The sequence below is a fragment of the Botryllus schlosseri genome, chromosome 2, assembly GCF_051294905.1.
Source record: "Botryllus schlosseri isolate E-star chromosome 2, Bs_hap1, whole genome shotgun sequence".
Taxonomy (NCBI): domain Eukaryota; kingdom Metazoa; phylum Chordata; class Ascidiacea; order Stolidobranchia; family Styelidae; genus Botryllus; species Botryllus schlosseri.
In genome coordinates, this window is record NC_137237.1 from 38538988 (window position 1) to 38554946 (window position 15959).

General features: G+C 38.9%; 1 protein-coding gene across 8 annotated transcripts in view; it reads left to right on the forward strand.

Moving 5' to 3' along the window:
• Positions 1 to 13156, forward strand: part of LOC145434619 (uncharacterized) — a 45130-nt gene extending 31974 nt beyond the window's left edge. For 7 of the 8 annotated variants that reach the window (XM_080311964.1, XM_080311965.1, XM_080311961.1 and 4 more), the window contains 3 exons: positions 3862 to 4006; positions 9186 to 9251; positions 11023 to 13156. In XM_080311964.1, coding sequence (XP_080168090.1) covers positions 3862 to 4006; positions 9186 to 9251; positions 11023 to 11158 — 347 coding nt within the window. In that variant the 3' untranslated portion in view covers positions 11159 to 13156. Of the gene's footprint in view, positions 1 to 3861; positions 4007 to 4327; positions 6679 to 9185; positions 9252 to 11022 lie in introns of those variants that run through there. The other variant, XM_080311962.1, reaches the window with a different exon arrangement.
• The last annotated feature ends 2803 nt before the right edge of the window (positions 13157 to 15959 follow it).

Consider the following 15959-nt stretch of genomic DNA (forward strand, 5'->3'; position numbering starts at 1 on the left):
TGATAATATTAAATCGCGCCCAGCGCGAAAAATTTTTGAAAAAGTTGCATGAATTTCTAAAAGATTACTCGATAATTAAGGTTAATTCACGAAACAATTTTGGCCCCCCCTCGAGTTCGGGCCCCCACCCCCAATTGGGGAGTTTGGGATGCGGTAGTTATGGCCCCGACTCCAATATAGCCGCTTTAACGCGTCATCGCCCCCTATCGCCCCCTTCGTCCGTTTTCGCCCCCTATCGCCCCCTTCGTTATTTTCGCCCCCTTAGACCGCCAAATCGCCCCCTGGGGGCGATATCGCCCACGTTGGGAACCACTGGCTTACACTATACATCAGTGGTTGTCAACCTTTTCCGGTTCCGCGTGCCACATTGACGTTCTGTTTGATTTTACTGTGTACCGACAAATGAACGAAAAACTCACATCTAAGCCTAATGTATATATGATTATTAACAGGGGCGGATTAGCAACTTTTGGGCCCTGAAATTTCAAAATAAATGCGCATCACGAGCTAACACACACTATCACGACGAAATTTATTTTGAAGCGTACAATTGTTTCTTATTCGCAAGCCGATTGTGGCGGGGTGTAACTGAGTCGAATGACGCATAAATTTTTCAACTGTGCTTTCGAGGAAGACATTTCTGACATTTGAAAAATATGTTGATAATTTGTGAAAAGTATAATTTTACTTACCGTTGCTAAGTTCGTAATAAGTTGGAATAAGTTCATTTAGTTACCGCTTGATTTGAATTAGCTGAAGACCGTGGCGCATAAGGCCATAAATGGCGATAAGCGTCACTCAGATTAGAATTTTCAGTAATGATAATAATAATAATTTACTTCAAAATAAATGCATTTACGGCGTGCTAACTACAATGATTTCACGTACCCCCGATTGAGAACCACATCACTAAATGGTCGCGCAAAACCTGTGTTGCATTTCGCCAATGGCTCTCCAGCAATATTTTCAGACCACAGGTAATATATACTGCAAATAGACGCTGAAAACGACAAACTTATGAGTGCTCACGAAGTATGCAACACTCGTTCGGTCATTATCTGCCTGGCAGAGAGCAACTTGCGTTTGGAACCCCTCCACACCTTCCATTAGCCTTGGAATCACTCCGTGAATGATTATTCTTATATAAACATATTATCGCGTTATGTATCAATCAACCATCATTGATAACCGAAATTTTCGTAGTTCTTCCAAAATATCGAACAAATTGAATACAGCTGCAACACCGATGGGTTACGGGTTCGAGTCCAGCCGCGGTCGACTTCAAAATTCCTACTTAAATGTTAGAGGTTTATCTAGGCTCCTCCTCGCCATGTCATCCACGTGAGGGTGTCTTACAAAAAGCCTAGAAGTGAGCCGTGCCACAAGTCGGCAGATACGGAATCGAATATAAGCAATTTCGGCATGGTGCAAATGACCATAGCAGTCGACATACACCATGAACACAACAAACAAACTGGAAAATCAACCTTACCAAATTAGATTAGAAGTTGAATAACAGCTACACCGTTGTCTCAAATTATATCAGAATTAGGAGTATAGCTACAAAGTTTTCTTTTCCAAATTAGAATAAAATGAGAATTAAAACTACACAGTTTTTTTCCAAATGAGCTTAACATTTCACTTGGACAATGAGTCAAGTTCCGTTCATATCAAATTATAGTTCATTCTGATGATCGTGAGAGGAGCAAATGTTAGTGCAGCAAGCTTGGCCCATTTCGCACTTTGCAGTTCTTCAGTAGCATTTGCCGGAATATCAGCAAATAGATTAGCGGTAATATTATAGCATAGAAACCTTTCACAAATTAGATCAGAAGTAAATTACCGACATTTCGCTCGAACTAGTATAATTAGACAACCAAAATCATCATCAGGGGTTCCCCTTTACCCCCTTATTACTGTAATAATGCCATCTAATCAAGCAACTCCGTACTGTCACATTTAGGGTTGAATTTAAAACATGCTTGAAACAAGGCCCTTCAATCGTCACGTCATAGTGAATTGGCATTGGAAATTGAAAATACAGTGTAAATATAGCTCCATTGACGAGATATCTACGTAATATAACTGTTGAACCGACTATTTTGAGGGTTCCAACAATCCCATATCGTATACGTCTGCTATATCGGGTGGTAACCGTCCGTAAGGTTCATACAACATGTTTTTAGGAAGGTATTTCCACAATTATGGCATAATTATATAACCTAAATAAAAAACAATTTTTTTAAAGGCCTTTGTTTGAAACACTGTTCAAAACATGTTTTAAACAACCATTTGTCGCATCGAGCGTTGAATAGCTTACAGCTGGACGCCGTCAATGCTATTATAATAGAACATCTTAACTAAGCCCACTCTGGCCTTATATGTAGGACTAAGTGCGGGCGTACTTTGTGTTAGCAGACGTATGCTACTTAATACCAACTCAAAAATCTTGAGGTATGGGACTCAGTGATACATGTGCAGAGGTGGTCAGTAACGAAGTACTTCTACTTTTTCGAAGTACTCAAGTATTTTTCCTCTACTTCTGGTACTTACTCAAGTAGATCTGGTTTTGCTACTTCTACTTCTCCTTCTCTATTTTGTGATTCACTTACTTACTTTTCGCTATTTTGAGTTTGCCAAGTAGAAGTAGTTCAATCTTCCAATAAGGAAGGTAGCCTGAGGAATTTCGGGGCTGTTTTCACGGAGTACCAACATTTAATTTCCATAAAAGTTGAGTAAAGCACAGAATTTTAGTCGCGCTAAGCGCGCAGTGGTATGGGCGTTGCCAGTATGATTTAACGAAAGTATCGATGAATATAATTTAGGTTGCGGGTAGACGTGATTCCTTTCACACAGGGATATCTAGAACTAGACATTCCTGAGTTCACACCACATTGTCGCCCTTCGCTTATATGAAATAATTCATCGCAGTATATATGGCTCATCATAACGTTTGAAACTGATGTTTCGCAATCTAGCATTTACTTGTCATATCGTAATTTAGCATGTCCATGGCGCTTCGTAATCTGGAAAAGTGGACTCTGACATTTTTTTGTTAGTTTTAGAGCTGTTTCAGCATACCACCTTTGAAACTTTCTGGACTAAAGGCATGAAAAACGTGTTCCACTTTTAGAACAAGTATTTATGTTTCATTTTCAATTCCCAGTATCATATACTTTGAGTTATAATTAATATCACTTCTTTTACATGGATAACATACATGTTGGAGTATAAATGCAAGTGTAGTAATGCCTTTAATTACTGGAAATAAAGCTACACAATATGGCATTTTAACGGTCCATCGTATTTTTTATTAGCGTTTACTAATTGCGCAAAGTGTTTACACCGTATCCTATACAACTTCTCCGTATTGCTCGTCGATTAAACTACGGACCTTATAATATGGGGGATGGCGCCATACAATGCTATTTTTCAAAAACGTGCTGTTCAAGAAAACAGGATAAGTATCGCCTTTTCATAGCAATCCTATCAATTTCATCCCGTGATGAGGACGAACGGTTATGCTATCGAAAATTGTATACCTGCTGGTATGCATCAATGTGAATCAAGCTCGACACCTTTCACATAGCTCAATTTGCACCTTTATACAATCCACGTGAACAAATCAGGATCGTTTTAACAACTACTTACTTACTTGAGTACTTTTAAAGTCAGTGAATTCTACTTCTATTTCAAGTAGTTTTAGGCTGCTTATGGTAGAAGTAATTCTACTTGTACTTGAGTATATTTTTTCTTCGCTACTTCTACTTGAGTAGCTTTCTGGACTACTTTGACCACCTCTGTACATGTGTCACTAGTTGCATTTACGGACGGCATGCGTGATCAGTATTTCGTTTTCAGCACCATACTCCAGCCAATACAAACACAATAAAGACTGGTCTCGCGGTGCTGCTGGAATTGCTATCCTTATCGGTTTGTGTGTTCTGATGATGTGGAAAGGTTGTTGTTGCTGCACCTTCAAAGACAGGAGATGCAGATGGGGATGGTAAGTTTAGCAGGCGTCAATATATGAATTTGAGGAGCTATGCAACCAATCACGTGGCCGGGGTTTGAAATGAATTGAGTTCCATTCGTTCCATACGGCGCAAGTGTCATAAACGCCCCCGCAAGCTCCTTGTTATAATCCCTTCCTCTCACTGCAACAATTGTCGCATTCCGTTTCACGGCATCAAAATGTCTCTACCGCGGCCACCCTCTATTCCGTTTATTGGAGATCGGCAGTCCAAGCCTCTTCTAGCTTATATACTCTCTATCCGTTCGTCCATACCAAACCATACCATATTGCGATGTCTTCTCTACCATGTAGGTGCCTTCAGTCTCTGGAAACAGGAGTCAGCGTCGGGATCAAGTTACTATACCTTCGAGTCACAAGTCATCTCGAGTCATTGCACATTTTTGCACGAGTAAAGTCAAGTTAATCGATTTTTTAACTGGGCTCGAGTCAAGTCAAGTCACCCGAATGCAAGATACAGCGATTGTCGTCGATACGATTACATGATGACTTGAAACTGACTCATAAATTTTCCTCCGAGTCACGAGTAAATCCATATTCGTAAGAGGCCGAGTTAAGTCAAGTCATTGTTGCAAAGGGACTCGAGTCAAGTCAAGTCTTACGAGACTCGAGTCATACCAACACTGACATGAGAGGGTTCAAAATAACTAGATACACCGTCCATGCCTATTAGTGATTGAACAATGACAATAAAACAGGTAGAACCAGCAATAACCTGACCACTTCTGCAGATTTTCGAGATCGAAATACATTTTCGCGATGTTATTCAATATCCCTAAACCTGCATATGTAATCCACCTAACAAAACCGGCGGACGTAACCTTACCTCACTTGTACAATAAGGTGTTATTTTTATGTCTGGTAATAGTGCGCTAATAAAAGAAGACGGTTCAGGTAGGGATTGTGTGAACCTCTGAAAGGTTCGGGTTCGTGTGAACGCGAACCTTTTTGAAAGGTTCTGTGTGAACACGAACGTGAACCTCGTGACGTCACATTGCTAATTCCAACCCTATCTTTCAATGAAGTGATAGCCTATATTAATGTACATTGCACACGATACCTAGCGAAGACTCGGGCCACATAATGTCACATTGCTGAAGTACATATTGGCGTTTTAAACGTCGCTAAATGTATCAACCGCGGTTATCAAAGGATGTAATAATCTCATAAAATCAATACATTCCGTCGCTTTGCCAACAATTTCGACGAGGACTTACCAGGGAATATAAGCTTACGCCTCAACGGTCTTAGCCAGACCGGACAATGTGTTCGGAGTCTGAGTATTGCTACATATATATATTGAGCAGAGTGTAAAACGGGTTTCTATACTCGCTACCGATACCATAAACAACAAGTTATATAGCAGTAGCCAGCACCTTAATCGCACGGATTTGGTTTTAATGATACAGTAAAGATATGAAGTCAAGATTGACCACGTACGACCGCTCGATTTTTTACATCTGAAAACGATATCAATGTCATTGATTGATTGAATAAGCATTATTCGTTGACTACGTGTATCGCTCGTGATGTTGTGTGATTGCGGGTCAAGCGCACATCAGAGAGTCACTAAATATTCACAAACGGAAAGCTGGATATTTCGAGAAATTTTTTGCAACAAAAAAGCAAGTAAAACTTTCAAGGTTGTCAAGGTGCATGCTCGTTTAGCGTTGATTTTTTATGCTGCCAGCGCCATGCATAGAGTGACCCGCAGTAGAAATGCAATAAATTTGAACCAAAGATCTTATAATGAAGTGCAAATTACAATTTATTAAAAAAGTTCACAGTGCAGAACCTACCAAGGTTCTGTTGTGAACGCGAACCTCAAAATTTCCGAGGTTCACACACAGAACGCGAACGTGAACCTCACGTTCACACCATCCCTAGGTTCAGGGTAACAAATACTTTGACACTTCCTAAATGAGCTATAACATTATGAACAGTTGTTTTCATTCTTCATTACACATGACTGCTCCTCTTAGGCTACTCGTCATCTGATACGAGTAAGCGGTGTCTTACAAATTCCTAGAAGTGCGGGCCGTGCTACAAGTCTGCAGTTATGGAATTGAAAATAAGGAATATGGGCATGGTGTGAATGACCATTGTTGTTGACAAACACCATGAATACCACAAACAACAACAACACCTGACTGCTGGATGATATTATAATTTCTCCGTCCCATTGATACATACGAGGCGACGACTACCACACTCCTGCTATATTGCATGTACCTATTGCGAGATTGAAGCGAATGACTTTCATTTAAAATATTAAGCGCAATCACGACTGTCAATAAATAGCCCCGTTTTCTGAGGCGTAAGTTACCTACAGTAGGGATTCCTAACATGTGAGCCGTGGCTCCTAGGGGGCCATGAGTCTTTTTCAGGGGTGCCTTGGAACTTTTATCATAGAGTATACTAAATTATAACAAGAAAGTGAACTTTAAAAACTGAAGGAACAGGCGACAACCCATAATTCGACCATATATTGTGGTCAAAACCAGGGCTTTGGAGTCGGTAAATTTTACCACCGACTCCGGCTCCGACTCCGACTCCACACATTTTCAATATACCGACTCCGACTCCAACTCCTGAGTCTTCAAACGTACCGACTCCGACTCCTGGGTCTTCAGACATACCGACTCCGACTCCCGACTCCGACTCCAGCATTATTACCAATTTACTTTGCAAATTATATGCCACATTGTCGGTTGAATGACTATCATACAACCATTAAACATATACAAACATATGATTAACGGTGGCATGCTAAATTGGTTTTTAGTGGCACAGCTCAAATTATCAACTATGCAATTAACATGAAAGAAAGATTGGCTAAATATAAATATAAGTTTTTATAACATGGACTCTCTAATATCCTGAAATGTATGGATCATTCAAATATGGAAGATATCCAATCCTGTATAATAAAAATGTAGATAAAAATTCAAGTGTACCTCTTGTGTATAAGTCAGCAACTAATAAAGATATTGAACCTACTAATTTTGTCATTGCACACTATACTGATTACAAGCACACACACTCTTACTACTAATAGATATTGGTCATAAATGGAATTTAGCCAAGTAGTCAAAAACCATAGCCTATGTCTAGTCTACATGCACTTAATCAAGTATTCAAGGATTGGGACTTGCAGTCTTTCTTAATCATTTGTTCGACCCAAACAGCTCAGCTACAATAAAAATATTTTTAATTTTGTCAAGTGGGAAGCATCGTTTGGTCAAATTTACATCATTTTTACAATTTTACAAAACCAGCCGATGCATTTGCTCTGTCACAGTATATTGGTATAATTCCAAGAATTGCATCAATTTTGACTGCATCGCGAAAACGCATATTGCGATTTTCCTCCACTGTGCAACTGAGTTGTAATTTGCTAGTAATGTCTAATTTTATCTGAATCAGGGGTGGGCAACTTTTTCGGCCAAAGGGACACGTGAGATTTACGAACCATTGCGCGGGAAACTGGAATGTTGATAACCTTTTTTAGTCGTCCGATAGGAGCGAACCGAATTAGGTAACATTGCAAACAAGACTTATATTAATACGCTCTAAAATTGATAACAATATGTCATGCAACTGTGCAGTGCGTAATTAGGCCCTGGTCGCGCGAAGCGCGAAATTGTTTTGCAAGATAATGACTGAATTATATCAATATGTTGCTAGCATACATTGGGGGTCGCATATGTATACCACTGGGCTCATTTAGCAAGGACAGGATTATTCGACGTTTAGACATAGCAAAATCGACGGTATCAGTGAACAGGCCTCTATCATTTTGTGCAAATATTTTGTCGACGATCTCGCTGCGAGTGCACAAGCGAAGCCGCATGTTGGACGACACGTTATCTCCAAATTGCGAATATAGTTAGACTCAATTCTGTGAATAATATGTATTTATAATTTTCAGAACGGGGCTCAAATTCTGAATGCAAGAAATCTAGTGACAATGAATCATGCGAAGTACCGAGAAAAATTTCAAGTCAAATAAATTTGTTATGAAATATTCTATATTATGGTCATAAACGAAGATCTGCGATAAATGTGGCTGGCCCCTGGATACGTCAATGCGTCAGAACTGATGTTTTAGTCATCATCAAATTTCGCGGTCATGCTAATCAAATTTAGGTTTGCCTCGCAATTGTACCTGATGTCATAAATAATTTCGAGAATTACCTCGCAGGCCACACCTAACCTTCTCGTGTGCCAAATTTGGCCTGCGTGCCACGGGCTGGCCGCGCTTGATCTCTATCGTTATTAATAACAGTGATTGGTGGTACATAAAAATTATATTGAAAATTCTTTGAAAGCAAATGTTTTCATGATGGAGAAGTTGGAGGCGGAGTCGGAGTCGAAGTCAGGGTCATTCTCACAAACTCCGACTCCGACTCCAGACAGTATTTTCCCCACGACTCCGACTCCGACTCCAGCTATTATAGTTTTCACGACTCCGACTCCATCAAGCGAAAATTACCCAGACTCCGACTCCGACTCCACCGACTCCGACTCCGACTCCACAGCCCTGGTCAAAACTAAGCAAGTTACACCCTAAGCAGAGTGAACTCGTTATGACATTGGTGTTGCCTTTACCATCGGCATATATTTCTAAATGCGTGCTTTGAACTATTTTGCTTTTAAGGACAAATAATAAACATAACTGTGTCTTGGATATTCAGTATGGCACGGGACAGGCAATTTCCACCAGCAGAGCAAAACCAAGCTGAACCATCACATTACCCACAGTACCCATTTGCAACTACGCAACTGATATCACACAATTGAGTTTCGACCGAACAGTACGAAGACACTTTTAAAGGGCCAAGCCGCGCATTTCAAACTGGTCTCTGAAAAGGATTTCGTATAAATATCAAATATTTTGTTTTCTATTTTGTATGAAAATCATATGTTCCGGTGTTTTTTTCATTGAACACTCATTTCATGCACAATTCATTTTTTGCTCCAATCTGTAATATATTAGATGTGCAGTTAGATAAATTATACGGTATTATTTTGATACCCAGTAAGATTTTGTGGCTCCCTGAAGGCTTGCAGACTAGCGCAGGGGTTGCCCGGATTAAGAACCACAGGTATAATTGAAATCAACAGTAACCAAAGATATTTTCAATTACAGTCGTTGCTGTAAACAAATCAGTATCAACGTTCAATATCATGAGAAGCTCTCGGGAAAACAGAAAAGGTTCGTCTTGAGTCATGTATATAGTCCCACGTAGTAGGGATTGTGCAAACCCCGTACATTTTTCGGAATCACGCTTGACACGAACGCATGACTTCATGTCAAGTCACAATGCTCATCGGGACACAATATTTCATTCCTATCTACGTCCAAGTTTGTTACCGGAGTTGTAGTCAGAGTATACGTCTTGGTGTCAACAACTGGACTGAAGAATTTTATTATGACTTTATCTTATGAAAAGTCGTTCGTAAAAGCCATGCCGTTGGGGCTAGTTTTCTACCCGGAAGACGTTGTATCTCGCCGCCTGTATCGTATTAAATACAATTTGCGCTTGCTTCGGAGTCGAGGCAATTTACTATTTAAAACCTGAATAGCGTGGTATTTCAACTAAAATTCTCGGTAATCAAATTAATTTGAGAGGTTGAAGGTTTATCGTAGCTTGCTCCAGAATTTTCTCTGTGCTGCCACCCCAAAGTATAGTAAGTGACAGAAATTACAAATTCAAGGAATCGTGATAACAATGTTCGGAGCTCTGAAGAACTTCGGGTTTTTCAAAAGAATAACGTTCACATGGTACAATTCATTAACGTTCTTTTGCGCACTTAACCCTGTAAAACAGTGGTTCTCAAACTTTTTTGTACACGCCCCCCTTTATGATAGTGAAAAATTTCGCTAGGAATGTTGATGAGATAATTATCAAATATGAAGTTCGGACTATACACAGAGTTAACTATGGATAGGAGGTAAATTGTAAAACATCAACGTTTGCACACAGATCACAACCGTTAAAAGGAAGTTCGCACCATCCCTACTATTTAGATAAGATATAGAATATATTATTATAGGTAGCATTTATTACTATTATTACTATTATATTAGTGTTTTCAAAACGCATTTACTTATGTACCAATTTGGATGTTATTAGCACACGAATATCAACATTGATCCATTGCATATCTCTTTATGGATATAAAATTACGAATTGCGAAACGTTGGAAAGATCAGCATTCATCATTCATACATTCGTTTATGCTTTGCCCGCATGCCTTTAGATGCAAAATATTTTAGATATTTTGTCGAGCGGAGACCAGTATTCATTTAATAGAATCTGCTAGTATTTCGACTCGAATGTGGGCATTGGGCTTGTTCCACGACTATCGAATTACCGGTTATATGATGACCTAACTGCTAGTATCCGTAATGATTTAAAAACTATTTTATTTGGCAGATTATTCTCTGATATAGGCCTACACGTCACTAGTCACCACGTTGTATTTCAAATGAAGATCTAATTCTGACATAATTTGAAGAAATTTGCACCGGTAATTCATCGCTTTACTCCCCGTAACCATTTGTTTCGAAAGTTTGACATTACTTCCGATAGTTGCATTATAATGTCTGCCACGTCACGCCTTTGCCGATAGTCCCGAAAGGCTGCGTAGGCCTTTCGTCCAGGATCGAAATTTGAATTCGATGAAATAGCCTATGTCCCGCTGTTTGATTTCAGCTAGCAGACAGCTTCATATCGCAATAGATCAATCCAAATTGAAATACCAATGATAACAAATGAATTTGGATATACCTGATTCGATTCGGATGATAGCTTCCATATTTAAAAAGCTGCGATTCGACTTTCATACTTCCGTAAATACAAAAGTGGTTAGTGAATGAATGGTCGATTTTGTTACCTGGTGGTGAAAACGTCCGGGAACACTGATCTATATTAATTGGTTACCGTGGAAGTCTAATGGTTTTTCTAATGTTTGTGAAACAGGAGAGTCATCGACCTATTGTGCGACGGTAAGCCAGTCGCGCTTCAAGCAGGTCAAGACATCGCTCCGAGGGTAGCTGATGAGGTTTATCAAAAGATTAAGAGTTACGTTGCTCCATCTACAGAACAACAAGGATAATAATACAACATTGTCATAACGAATGCTGTAAGGTTGTACATATCAGGTGTTACGTCACCGTTGATAGATTTGATGCAGCTCTGAGATGTAAGACTTTGAATTTTGATCTTCCTTGTTCTGCACCAAGCAGACAAGGACGAGAGTGTTTAATTACACCGACAATGAATTATTATTGAGTTTATGATAAGATGATCAGTAACGAAGTAGGCTACTATTTCTAATTTTATACATGTACGAATTTCTAAAATGGGTTGCCTTAGGGGATATCTATACTTCTTCTTCGATACTTTGAGATCAAGCAGTTTGTACATTTCATTTAGCATGCAAAGCAATATTTGGATGGACTTGTATTAATTTTATTGGTGACATTGGCAAAAGCGGTTGATGCGTCGTCTTCGTCTCGGGAAACAACCTATAATTTGGAAAATTCGAGTCGCTTATGGCTGCAGTAGTGATTCTTCGTTAAATGCAGAGATACATCTTGCAATTTTTCAAAGTTTTGACTTGCGATTGACTAACAAAAGTTTCCGGCTCCTTGTCTCAGTTTGAACGTGTTTTTTAAATCTATTTACTTGGGCAAAATCGAAATGCTTTTGATGTAGTAGTGGTATTGCTTGGTTATACTCTCCTCTTCTTGTAACGTGGTAGCAATTTATGGCTTTATCATCTATAATATAACTAATTTGACAATATTCTAATATGCCTACATATGACATGCCATCAAAGTCATAACGGCGCATTTGCTGGTAGATTTTCGCTGATATTAATAGATCAAAAACGCTAGCTCACAGATTGAGATGCTCGGAACATATAGCTAAATATACCCTAATACCCATACCGACTACACATTCAGTCAAGTTGACTGCCACCGAATGCCGTACAAGGTGTTATTCCCGAAATATTGATTGATTTCTTGTCCACGTTTTTATTATCAATGAGTCTTTCTAATGCAGTAAAGCAGTGCTGGTTCTTAACCTGGGGGTAATTACCCCCAAAGGGGTAATTTACCAATTTCTGGGGGGTAATTCAAATCTTTCTACTTATAACGCCGCACTGAAGTATATTCAAACGTAAATATAAATGTGGGCTAACATATGTTTTTGCGAGCTTGTATATGTTTCGTTTCACTTAACACACCATGCCCGCTGTGATATCATAGTAACCATTAATGATAATGAGTAACAGGGCCAAATGTAGTTTAGTATAGTGCTGGGTAAGTCCAAATTATTTTGCAGTAGTGCGGATCAAATATTGTTGCGCATGCTGACAAATTTAAAGAGAACAAGGGGTGTCTAAGTTTAGCTTTACACCTATAAAGCAGCAACAGCATCGTAGAAATATAGTTGCTAGTATTGAAAAGTGTAGTGGTGGTCTAGTCTAGTCGGTAAAATTAAGTCTGAAATCATCAAAAAGCCTTCGAAAAAACGAGGAGAAGATTTCGCCGCGTTTTGGGTTCGCCTTCAAAAATGAATAACCAATCTTTGTCATAATGGCATTGAACCTTCTGATTGCATTTCCTTCAACTTATTGCTGTGTAGTAGGTTTTTCTGCAATGGTATATCTATCAAAACAAAATGAGTTTGAGATTGATGATTACATGAGAAATGCTGTCTTGATTTTACCACTGGATAACACGAAAACAGGATCAGCCTTAGCATTGACTTCGCATTGATTTCAGTGTACATTATGACGGCATATTTGTGCTGTTTTACAATTAATTGAGTACAAGCTGTAATTTGTCATTTTTTGGAAAAGAGGTAATTGCATCCCGTCATTTTCTTCTTGGGGGTAACGATATGAAAAAGGTTAAGAAACACTGCAGTAAAGCATTGCACTGGTGCCGTTTAAGATTTCATTTGGATGTAATTTTGTCGTAAAAATAAGCTTTTCATTATTAAAATCGTAGACACGTCTCATTGCACGCGTACGAAGCAATATCTGTTTTAGTTCCCTTTCAGTCAGGGACCTTTGTAATAAAACATTTCGGTGAATCATCAATTTCAGTATATCCGATGAACACAGAAAACTGAAGCAAGTGGACAGAATGAAAGATAGACATCAGTTGAGTGCCTGCTATTCAATACTTTACCTGTTAATTATAGAGCTATTTGTTTAGTAGCTATTTAATCAGAAATAAACTGTCAGCAGATTAAATTCATTCCTTGTTGAGCGAGGATTGTAAAGAATGCATGAAATGCTCTATTACACTCTATTATAATTGGCGAATTATTTGCATTTGACGTTTATATAGCCTCCTGTTAAATACTTCCTTGATTGCGTAACGTGAAACCCACCCCGCTGGAAATAATTTGGTATGGAATTCTGAGGCAATTTAAGCCTGCCCAGGTCGCATTTATTATTATTTTCCTGGAGCTAATGTCCTATATCAAATATTGAAAATAAGGATACCCAGCTATCCTCATAATTTTCTTCCATAAAACATACAGCTTGCTGAATAAAACTAAAATACAGTTCGAGATCGAGGTAGGCCTATGCAGTAAGGCATGAGTAATTCCTAGATGTCATTCAAAACACGATAACTATGGAATATACTGAATAATGAACGATGAGCCATATGTCCGAGAGAAAGATTTATTTTCATGCAATAGAAATACAAGACAAACAGACGGCAACAATGATGATACAAAAAAGCATGCATGCACAGTATTCGGTATCAGATACAAATCTACACGATCTTGGATGTCACTTCACCTGGTCTGATCATACCCGCATCAAGCAGGTACAGCAGATGTTTTATCTCCTGTACTAATCAAGCTGGCTGTCCGACGTTTGAGCATGCGAAATAATGTAAAACGACAGTTGAGCATGGGGTTATTTAGCTTAGCGACAAGTGTCAGCGACCTTTTGCTAGCTTCACATTTTTAATTGTATTTCCATGAACGTCATATGATCTTTTTCGAGACCCAAGACAATTAGGATTTAGATCAGTGGTTCTCAATCTGGGGAGCGCCCCTTTGGGGGGCGTGAGAAATTGACAAAGTCTGTATAAATTGGGACTAAAGGTGTGTTTCACAACCAATTTGATAAGAAGATTGTTGAAGATAAACTTATTTCGTATTCAAATAAACTTGCCAAATACAAACTCCAGCAGTCACGCTCAACGGAGTATATAGGCTGATTTCAACTTCATTTGAGTAAATTCTTGATATTCCCACGTGTAAGTCATTCATTACTTCATAGCTTTGGCAGTAGCCTAAAGCTCGGTGCGCTGGGTATAGCTGTTGTTAATAGCTGGCGAACTGCAATGCCTAAGACAGACTTAGATGCAATATAGATTACCCGGTTTTGCCCTCAATAGGGCTACCCTAAATCAACAAAATTTAATTCAATTCCAAAACTGATCAAATTTAGCATGCCAGAATAGTCTTTCTGTACCAGCATTAGGATTATAGTCTCAGTGCAACCTACCTTGAAATATATTGATGTCCTGTTTTTTATTATTTTCAAACGAATTTTGTCAACAAATGTAAAAGACTGCACATTAGGGCTGTTCAAAAATAACTTTTTTTCCTGAATCTTGCTGGTTACTTGATTAAATCGTTAGGTTGCCTTAAAAAACGACGCATACCAAATTTGAATTCATTCCGACAAATATTCGCGGGTTACGTAGAGTTTGAAAATTTTGGATTTGCCCAAAAACGCAAAAAAAAATTTTTCTCAAATTTTTTTGCCAACCCCATGAAATTGTTGGGCTGTCTTCAAAAACAATGCAAAACAAATTTGACTCAATTCCAAGCCGTAGAAGCGGAGTTATTCCAGTTTTTCGGTGATAGTTCATGGATTATCCACCAATCAAGGATAATCCCCGAATTTTCGAATAAAAACTGAAATAACTCCGGTTCTACAGCTAGGAATTGAGTCAAATTTGTTTTGCATAGGTTTTGAAGACAGCCCAACAATTTCATGGGGTTGGCAAAAAAATTTGAGAAAAAATTTTTTTTGCGTTTTTGGGCAAATCCAAAATTTTCAAACTCTACGTAACCCGCGAATATTTGTCGGAATGAATTCAGATTTGGTATGCGTCGTTTTTTAAGGCAACCTAACGATTTAATCAAGTAACCAGCAAGATTCAGGAAAAAAAGTTATTTTTGAACAGCCCTACTGCACATCTTGAATGAAGTTTTAAACTTGGCGTAAGATATAGGCCTATCATATGTATAGACACTATTAGATGATGTCCGGCAAGATTTTTTTCAATTTTGGCCGTAGTCGGAATAGTACTTTTTTTATCCGGCTATAGTCTTTATTGATAAGCATGACTTATGTAACTAAATACCTACCGACCAACCAACCCCACGCAAGTAACCGCCAAGCCAGTGCGAAAATATACCAGACATATTTATAAATTCACGGAACCACCGTACCGTGTAGGGCGGAGCATGGACCAGAGCCGGATTGGATATCCGGCCGAACTTTTTCATTTTTAGCCAGAGCCGGATAAGTAATTTTTCTGATACGGCCGGAGCCGGATCGGAGACGAACCTGACAATTGAACAACAGGATCGGAGTCAAACGAGACCGGAGAACTTGTCGATACGATCCGCACTAGTGTAAGCAAGAGACGTAGCTTGAAGTCAGCAATGAACTGGAAGATGAAATGAAGATGAAATGAAATCAGTGAAACAAAGTCCTTTTAAAATGACATGAAACGTCGTCTTTTTCATCGGAATTAAAATAGCCATCATCAATCTATTGGTGGCAAATCCCACAAAAGATAAAACTCTGAAGACGATAGGAATAGCCTACTATTGTATTCCAAGGCATCGAAATGTTGTGGAAA